We start from the raw sequence: 9,754 nt of genomic DNA on the forward strand, positions 1-9,754 counted from the left end.
GGATAGCAGATCTATTCTATGTGTCATACTTGATCATTTCGCGATATTGCCATATTTTTGCTGAAAGGATTTAGAATAGAAAAACGACGATAAAGATAGCAACTTTTGGTATCTGACAAAAAAAAGCCTTGCCCCTACCGGAAGTAGCGTGACGTGGACAATTGAACATATCCGCAAAGCTCCCTATTGTTTGCAATGATGGCCGCCAGATCTGAGAGCGATTCTGACCGAGATAGCGACGATTTCTCCATTAATTTGAGCGAGGATGAAAGATTTGTGGATGAGGAAAGTGCAAGTGAAGGACTAGTGGGGAGTGGAAGCGATTCAGATAGGGAAGAAGCTGTGAGAGGGATAGAGCCATATCGCTTTGAACCCGACGCTGATGAAGACGGTCAGGAGGACGCTGCTGCTATTGATGCTGGAGGAGCACACGACATAGATCGCCTTGAGAATACAGAATGGTAATATGTTATTTATTTATAGACTAGTTTTAGTTTGTGGCCTAGTCTTGCACTGTTACTGTTAGTGTTACAACTTACACCCCAGGCCTATCTATACACTAAGTATCTATCATTGACACAATGTGTTACTGTTAGTGTTACAACTTACACCCCAGGCCTATCTATACACTAAGTATCTATCATTGACACAATGTCAAACCTAATTAATTACCCATTATTTCTATGGGCCACAGCTCCATATACCGGCAATACTAAAAATATGCATGCAGATTAATAAGATCCACAACAAGACAATGATAATATTAATTATTCCACATGTTTGCAGATTGCAGGTGTCAATAATATGAATTGATTTACAAATATTATGAACATTTCTATTTCCAGGTGTACATGTCAAAACTGTGTGAACATGGAGACAGTGGCTGAGTGTGTCTGCTGTAGTGAAATAGAGGCAGTGACCAGAACGATGGAGGAGGAGGGGGTGAAGACGTGCATCATAGACCACCATGGCTTTCCATCTGTGTGTCTGGATGAATGGGTGCTGCAGACAGCGTATAACGCCTACAAACAGCAATATGGCATGCTGCAGCAACAGCAAAATGAGTGAGGCACTAATAAGTTTAAATAATTCTTTATTCTATCAACCTTTGGAAGATAAGTCAGAATGAGCACTTTCTTATCTTATTCTTATTCTGTGAAATGTACTGTGCTACAATGCACATGACATTATATATCATAGAAGTATTACATAGATGGACCGTAGATGTCAACAATATTTACAATTTACTGCAACAGTAAATGACAAATGAATAGAATGCATGACAATGTCTTTTGAATCTCAGAGAACAGTGAGTCACTGTGTATCCATGTCCGGATAATAACAGCTGCCATCATTTGCTACTTGCAGGCGGAGACGACACACAGCCTATCGACAGTTTGTCCGCTTCTGCTGGGGATATCTGGGAAAGGACATAAGGGTGGTACTACCAGCTTGTGTAGTACATAAGATTAGGACAACATTCCCATCGATGGACTACACGGGGTTCCAAGACGTGCAGTGACTGCAACAGAATCTACATGGCCACTGTACTTAATCAATAAAATCAATCAATCAATCAATCAGTCAATCAATCAATGTTTATTTATATAGCACTAAATCACAAATGTCTCAAAGGGCTGTACAAGCCACAACGACATCCTCGGTACAGAGCCCACACACGGGCAAGGAAAACTCACCCCAGTAGGACGTCGATGTGAATGACTATGAGAAACCTTGGAGAGGACCGCATATGTGGGTAACCCCCCCCCTCTAGGGGAGACCGAAAGCAATGGATGTCGAGTGGGTCTAACATATTAGTGAGGGTCCAGTGGAGCCAGCAGGAGGCCACCCCGAGCGGAGACGGGTCAGCAGCGCAGATGTCCCCAACCGATGCACAGGCGAGCGGTATACCCCGGGTCCCAACTCTGGACAGCCAGCACTTTATCCATGGTCACCGGAATAACCCCTCCACGTGGGGGGGGGGCAGAGGAGAAAAGAAAAGAAACGGCAGATCAACTGGTCTAAAAAGGGGGTCTATTTAAAGGCTAGAGTATACAAATGAGTTTTAAGATGGGACTTAAATGCTTCTACTGAGGTAGCATCTCTAACTGTTACCGGGAGGGCATTTCACACTTACCGAAGCGACTCCTGTGCTTGGCGATGGCTTCCTCCTTGTCTGGCTTCTCCAGTTCATCGCAGAGGAAGGGAGGCACATCCACAGTGACGCTGAGTGGTGTTCTCTCGTCAGGGGTCTGTCTGCAGCCAGCAACAACCTCCCTGATCAAGTCATCTACGTAGCCTGCAAAATACAATTGTACATGTTCCTGCTCACAACATAATATACTCATGGAGAGTGAAACTTGACAGTATTATTATCATGATACAAAGTGTCAAGTGTTTACATGTTTTGTGTCCTCTACACTTACGGTATGTTGGCTCTGTCGCGATTTTCTTGACCACATGGCCCCCTGCTTTATACTTCGGGTAGCGTACTGCATAGCGCTCAGCACCCGCTTGTGTAGTGGCTATAGGGCGGCTCGAATTTTCGTTCCAGTGCAGCCCAGCAAGCAGGTTCCTAGGTGTGGTAACAGAATAATGTAATAATTAGTACTAAAGTATGGCACACACTAGTGACACTTAGATTAGTGTGGAAACATACCTGCACAGCATTCCGATGTATGAGAAGACATACATTTTCGGTGCGAACTGTATAAGATAAAAGACACTTTATTCAGTCATGCGTCCATACAATGTGTGTGTAAATTTATAAATTGTTTGTAAATTTGAATACAAATGTTTGTGTATTAAACTGTTAATAGTCAGCTATTAAAGCTTGATCTCCTGCAGTAATGAAGCTGTTTTGTTTTCAATGTTAACACCACGCCAGAATTGTTTGCAATCTTTCTCACCAAGATGCCAGCCACTATGTTGGACCTCCAACATTCTCTTGCTTACACTGACTGTATCAAGGCTTCATTTAGTATGCTCTAGTATTTTGCTCCCTGGCCACCAAAGTCCTAGTGGCAGGTGGTAACCACCGACACCACCTACAGGCGATCAGTCTAATTCTCACCTGTATGATAAGGCTATGGAACGCCTCCACCTTGGAAGTCTGGTGTTCACCCGACAGCATGGCGATATCTTTTAGCAGGGACTTGTTGTTGACCACCTCCTCCAGTTTCACTGCTGAGCGTGAACCTAAACATAAATTTAAAATAGAACAACGTTTCTACAAAAATGTTCCAGTCAACTTAAACTGGTTATTTACTTACAAGTTTATCTGAATTTTTTGACTTTCAAAAGATGTGCAGGAAAATACTGCTAGTCCCTCACTGCTTTCGGGCAACTTATTTGCCTACTCACTTTGTTTGAGCCATTTCTTTTGCCGTTGCAGTTGTCCATGAGTACAAATTGGGAAGAGGTCGCCATGGTCCTTGTGGATGTTCTGAATGTGTCGCTCCACAGACTTCCACTTGGCAACCAGAAGTTCCCCCTCTCCAGGCGGTGTAGACACTGCTGCCCAGTAGAGGTGGTTGATTATACTTTGCACCCAGGGCTTCAGGTCTTCACAGTCCTTATGCTTGGCGATGGCCTTCAGTTTCTTTCCGATGGCTACAAACAGAAAAAAACAGAAATTTGTGGATTAAATACAATATCGCATTCATCTGATCACTGATATGTACACACTACTTCACAACTTGTCATGCATACAAATAATCCAACTAACATTTTGCAACATGCCAGATGTCATAGCAGTGCCGTGTATTGGGCATGTTTTCACGAATCCATTTAGCGATCTGTCTGTGTCTGTCTGTCACCAGCACCCCGACATCCAGGTCCCAGCTGATCAGCAGTTCCACCATCCTCTTCAGTCCTTCCATCTCCATATGGTAGCTGCCAAGACATTCGTTGCTCTGAAATATATATAACAGAAAAGGAATGAGCAAAGAAAAAAATGAAAAAGGGGCTTAGTATACATTGAAATGGTTAATGTTATTAGACAAATTTACTAGGATAATTCTGGAAAATCCCTTATCTGCTTATTGTGTTACTAGTGTTTTAGTGAGATTATATGGTCGTACCTGTACAACCTGAAGGTCGAGAACCACATTGGCCACAAGCTCCATTGTGGTGTAGGTACCGAACTTGGCGCTGTGTCCCGGACTGTCTGCTCGCCCATCACCACCAAGGACGAGGGGTCGGCCTTCCACCTGCAGCATGGTGAGGTGCGTCCGTTGCTGTTCCTCCCACACCTTTTTGATGGCTGGCTGCAGGATGAGCTCCTGGTGGTTGAAAAATGTCCTCTTCACATACGTGACCACTCCGATGCTGTTCAGCACTTGCAACACCTTGCCAGAAGATGCCCCAGCGAAGAGGATGCCAGCAGACAGCAGGATGTTGCCCGCGGCATAAGGGCCAATGTTTGGCTGGCTGCTCCAACTACTCCTCTGGTCACATGATGCACATTGAAGAGTCATGGTCAGCTGTGTACCGTTCGAATCCCAAGAAGGGCTTATGTCCTGGCTGCCACAGACTGGACAGTGACACCACTTGACGAGACTCTGGAGGCACGACTCAAAGATGATGTACTTCGGTTCCTTGTGGCAGCCCTCTTCATGCATCTGGTGAGTACATGGGCGATCTGGCGACCCGTCAGATTGACACGGATCCGATGTCGTTGACTCACTCGGCACATAGCTGTCATCGGAAGAACCACCAACAAAAGGCGCAGTGGGACTTGATGCTGGTCCTTCATCAAACAATGCAGGAGGTGGTCGTAGCTTGGCTTGCATTCCAGACACACCTGGAGCTGCTATGTTAGTCTGCATCTCGGGGCTGTCAGATGGAGCTGCTACACTTGACAATGGGACTTCACTAACCCTGGCCGGCCGAGCTCTAACCCTCTCGAGGATATCTGGGGTCACCTGGTGTCCTAGCAATAAAATCAAGCACAAGTTGTTTTATATAATCTGTTAAAATTAAACTAGAATCACATAATAATTATTGTCTTTGAATCACCTAATTTATCTGTCTACTCTACTCTGCACAGGCAGCGTGCAATGTGTACTGTGATGTGCAGAATCATGTTCGTCACCGAAATAGACATACCCTTTGATCTATGATGTATTTTCCCTGTTTGGGTGCTCTTGCTACTGGTCATTGCTGTTGGTGCTGTCCCAATCGGTACCCAGTCCGTCTGGCATCCTTGTTCTCTTGTATTTCCCTGGAAATGGAGAAACAGCTACATGTAATATGGATACCTCATTTACATTAATTATGAATACTTTTGGATTGGGCTTGAACTGTAATCCATTTGAACATTGATTAGGAAAACAAATCGAACCTGATCTTGATCGCCCTCCTCATCAGGCAAATCTAGTGCCATTGCCATTGGTTCATCCACCGCATCCGCCACTGATGCCGTAGTCGTACTGTCCATGATCTGATCTATTGTCTGTAAATGTACAAATGTACAATACTTTATATTATTGTCTATTGTAATCTATTGACAGTATTGACACTATTGACAGTAATGTCAGTAAATGTACGATACTTTATACTGCAGAAGAACTTGACTAGAACTTGAAGCAATAATTATATGTAGACTATTTTATTGTTAATTTATTTCATTGTTCATGGAGTAGTCCAGTGGTTCTCAAATGGGGGTACGCATACCCTTGGGGATACTTGAAGGTATGCCAAGGGGTACGAGAGATTTTTTTTTAAATATTATAAAAATAGCAACAATTCAAAAATCCTTTATAAATATATTTATTGAATAATACTTCAACAAAATAAATGTTTAGAATTAAGTTCATGAATCCAGATGGATCTCTATTACAATCCCCAAAGAGGGCACTTTAAGTTGATGATTACTTCTATGTGTACAAAATATTATTTATAATTGAATCACTTGTTTATTTTTCAACAAGTTTTTAGTTATTTTTATATCTTTTTTTCCAAATAGTTCAAGAAAGACCACTACAAATTAGCAATATCTTGCACTGTTATACAATTTAATAAATCAGAAACTGATGACATAGTGCTGTATTTTTTTTCTTTTTTTCAACCAAAAATGCTTTGCTCTGATTAGGGGGTACTTGAATTAAAAAAATGTTCACAGGGGAAAATCACTGAAAAAAGGTTGAGAACCACTGGAGTAGTCTATGACTGTGTGTGTTAGTTTTGGTTGATTGATTGAGACTTTTATTAGTAGGTTGCACAGTGAAGTACATATTCCGTACAATTGACCACTAAATGGTACCACCCCAATAAGTTTTTCAACTTGTTTAAGTCGGGGTCCACTTAAATTGATTCATGATACAGATATATACTATCATATATATACTATCATCATAATACAGTCATCACACAAGATAATCACATTGAATTATTTACATTATTTACAATCCGGGGTGTGGAGGTGGGGGGGTTTCAACAATTGAGAACAAAGAAATGGATATTGGAACAGTGTAGTCTGACTATGAAAACTGGATATCAAGATTCTTACCCTCTTCCTTTCCCTTTTGGCAAATGCAGACCTCATGTGCCCAGTCTGTCCGCTTGTGGAGGGGGTCGGGTGCTCCGGACTTGTCCGTGGTCTATCGAAAATAGTTGGCTTCGCACCTTTCTTCAGCACGAGTCGACGAGTGCTGATTCCCATTTCTGCCATTCGCAAGGGACCCTCTTCGAAACATGATCTTTCGAAATGTTCGCTGCATAATACACTGTACTTCGTATGTGTCGTCCAATCCAACCGTGTTCGCTTGACTTCTTTGTTCCATAGTAAAGCTTGGCCGCCATCTTTTGGGAAAAGAAACAATGAAACACCGGTTGTGTTTTGGTTTGTGTTGCTACATCCAGCAGCAACACACCGCTTCCCTACAACTCTCTTTTTTGCAGTCTCCATTGTTAATTGAACAAATTTCCAAAAGATTCACCAACACAGATGTCCTGAATACTGTGGAAATTAGCGATTAAAACAGAGCTGTTTAAATTGGGAGGGACCTATTCCAAGATGACGCGTTCAACTGCCTTCGTCACGCGCATACGTCATCATACCGCGACGTTTCAGCCGGATATTTCCCGGGAAATTTTAAATGTCACTTTATAAGTTAACCCGGCCGTATTGGCATGTGTTGCAATGTTAAGATTTCATCATTGATATATAAACTATCAGACTGCGTGGTCGGTAGTAGTGGGTTTCAGTAGGCCTTTAACTTAGAGTTTATGGCAGCAACACATTGCAAAAAAGTTGGCACAGGCGCATATTTACCAGTGTTACATGGCCTTTCCTTTTAACAACACTCAGTAAACGTTTGGGAACTGAGGAGACCAATTTTTGAAGCTTTTCAGGTGGAATTCTTTCCCATTCTTGCTTGATGTACAGGTTAAGTTGTTCAACAGTCCGGGGTCTCCGTTGTGGTATTTTAGGCTTCATATTGTGCCACACATTTTCAATAGGAGACAGGTCTGGACTACAGGCAGGCCAGTCTAGTACCCACACTCTTTTACTATGAAGCCACGCTGTTGTAACATGTGACTTTGGATTGTCTTGCCGAAATAAGCATGAAAAAGACATTGCTCAGATGGCAACATATTTTGCTCCAAAACCTGTATGTACCTTTCAGCATTAATGGTGCCTTCACAGATGTGTAAGATACCCATGTCTTGGGCAGTAATACACCCCCGTACCATCACAGATGCTGGCTTTTGAACTTTGCGCCTCGAACAGTCCGGATGGTTCTTTTCCTCTTTGTTCCGGAAGACAGGACGTCCACAGTTTCCACAAACAATTTGAAATGTGGACTCGTCAGACCACAGAACACTTTTCCACTTTGCATCAGTCCATTTTAGATGAGTTCGGGCCCAGCAAAGCCGACTGCGTTTCTGGGTGTTGATAAATGGCTTTTGCTTTGCATAGTAAAGTTTTAACTTGCATTTACAGATGTAGCGACAAACTATAGTTACTGACAGTGGTTTTCTGAAGTTTTCCTGAGCCCACGTGGTGATATCCTTTACACACTGATGTTGGTTTTTGATGCAGTACCGCCTGAGGGATGGAAGGTCACGGGCATTGCTGCTTACGTGCAGTGGTTTCTCTAGTTTCTCTGAACCCTTTGATGATATTACGGACCGTAGATGGTGAAATCCCTAAATTCCTTGCAATAGCTCGTTGAGAAATGTTGTTCTTAAACTGTTAGACAATTTTCTTACACATTTTTTCACAAAGTGGTGACCCTCGCCCCATCCTTGTTTGTGAATGACTGAGCATTCATGGACGCTGCTTTTATACCCAACCATGGCACCCACCTGTTCCCAGTTAGCCTGTTCACCTGTGGGATGTTCCAAATAAGTGTTTGATGAGCATTCCTCAACTTTGTCCGTCTTTTTTGCCACTTTTGCCAGATTTTTTGAAATATATTGCAGGCATCAAATTCCAGATGAGCTAATATCTGCAAAAAATAACAAAGTTTTCCAGGTCGAAAGTTAAGTATCTTCTTGTCATTGCAGTCTATTCAATTCAATATAGGATTTGCAAATCCTTATATTCTGTTTTCATGTACGATTTACACAAAGTGCCAACTTCACTGAGTTTTGGGTTTTGTCCATTGACACCACTTTTTTTTTTTTTGCGCTGTGAAAGTACATACTGCAACTTTTTTTTTTTATATATAGGAGATATATTAATATATATTCTGTGTGAAAAATAGATGCCATTAAAACAATATAGGACACCAAAACGCATCATTTGAATTCGTTTTAATAAGCCTCTTAAGTCACCCAGCATACAGTATAAAAATGTGGCTGAATAGACGATATGTCTAAAATGTTTTAGTTATGTCAGTCCAAATACGTTGACACAGGATTCTTGTCTGTCCATCATCTGTCTTTTCAGCGGTGGCACTGATCTTGCAGCCGTGTGTTTAACTGTTAGTTTGCATGTACTTTTCAGACCTGCTAAATAAGGACGCTAATTTAGGTGCCACAATCACTTTCTAGTTGTATTAAATTTGTCTGTGTGTGCTCAATAATTATATTTGCCTTTTCTCCTCCCAGTATTGTGGCTGTACTGACGATTAGCATATATTTTGCATATTATTTTAGACGGATGCAACATGGATTGCACGCCTTAATTTGCTCACTTAAAAGGGAACTGCACTTGTTTCATTCACAATCATAAGACACAAGACTACAATGGCGGACCCACGCAATTTTTCAGGACTTATGCGGATCCCAGATACAGATCATCAGGTACCAGAAGGTAAGAAAAAGTTGGTTTTGCATAATATTGCAAAACAAAACGCCAGATAATATGTCACCTAACAGGTGCCATTTTGCGGTCCTTATACTGTATACACACCATAATAATACTTGTATGTCTGACTATGGTAGCCATCCAGCGGTGCGGCTTCATAGCTTACCAAAGTCGTACTAAAAACATTTTGACAGATTTTTTGAGCGCCATATGTAATGTTCTATATTCTCAATGGAACAGTTAAAGTTTTAGTGTTGTTTACTGGCGTCATCTTGCAGTCTTCTCGTATCTCTTATGTGTCACTGCCATCTACGGGTCACACTTACCAAATAAAATAACTTCGAGTTCGGTAAGCACAACCAGAATTAGTGTACCATAGACCTATTTTTCAAGTTTTAAAACTATGAAGGAACAACTAATTTGCTTGAAATAAATGTGTTTTAAACATTATGCTTTTTTAAACAGCTCAACACAAAAAGGTGATTTAATGCCAAT

General features: G+C 41.7%; 2 protein-coding genes across 2 annotated transcripts; one reads left to right on the forward strand and one right to left on the reverse strand.

Moving 5' to 3' along the window:
- The first annotated feature begins 63 nt into the window (after positions 1-63).
- LOC133641626 (uncharacterized) lies at positions 64-2,487 on the forward strand. Its single transcript, XM_062035489.1, has 3 exons — positions 64-461; positions 846-1,064; positions 1,369-2,487. Exons 1-3 carry the CDS (start codon positions 196-198, stop codon positions 1,520-1,522), a joined length of 639 nt encoding a protein of 212 aa, XP_061891473.1. The 5' UTR covers positions 64-195; the 3' UTR covers positions 1,523-2,487.
- LOC133641625 (uncharacterized) lies at positions 1,580-6,790 on the reverse strand. The gene is made up of 10 exons (XM_062035488.1): positions 6,512-6,790; positions 5,345-5,455; positions 5,110-5,224; positions 4,083-4,933; positions 3,728-3,914; positions 3,364-3,612; positions 3,074-3,198; positions 2,660-2,706; positions 2,427-2,575; positions 1,580-2,299 (listed from the first exon to the last, which is right to left on the reverse strand). Exons 1-10 carry the CDS (start codon positions 6,671-6,673, stop codon positions 2,112-2,114), a joined length of 2,184 nt encoding a protein of 727 aa, XP_061891472.1. The 5' UTR covers positions 6,674-6,790; the 3' UTR covers positions 1,580-2,111.
- Positions 6,791-9,754: the final 2,964 nt, after the last annotated feature.

Source organism: Entelurus aequoreus, linkage group LG24 (assembly GCF_033978785.1).
Source record: "Entelurus aequoreus isolate RoL-2023_Sb linkage group LG24, RoL_Eaeq_v1.1, whole genome shotgun sequence".
NCBI classification, from domain to species: domain Eukaryota; kingdom Metazoa; phylum Chordata; class Actinopteri; order Syngnathiformes; family Syngnathidae; genus Entelurus; species Entelurus aequoreus.

Bases quoted from the DNA above. Each gene is read 5' to 3' on its own strand.
- LOC133641625 (XM_062035488.1), bottom strand. From the start codon at position 6,673: ATGGCAGAAATGGGAATCAGCACTCGTCGACTCGTGCTGAAGAAAGGT. The intron at 5,225-5,344 runs GTTCGATTTGTT...CTCCATTTCCAG, and splicing joins AGGAGGGCGATCAAGATCAG to GGAAATACAAGAGAACAAGG. The intron at 2,707-3,073 runs GTGAGAATTAGA...TATCTTATACAG, and splicing joins TCCATAGCCTTATCATACAG to TTCGCACCGAAAATGTATGT.
- LOC133641626 (XM_062035489.1), top strand. From the start codon at position 196: ATGATGGCCGCCAGATCTGAGAGCGATTCTGACCGAGATAGCGACGAT. The intron at 462-845 runs GTAATATGTTAT...TTCTATTTCCAG, and splicing joins CGCCTTGAGAATACAGAATG to GTGTACATGTCAAAACTGTG. The intron at 1,065-1,368 runs GTGAGGCACTAA...TGCTACTTGCAG, and splicing joins CTGCAGCAACAGCAAAATGA to GCGGAGACGACACACAGCCT.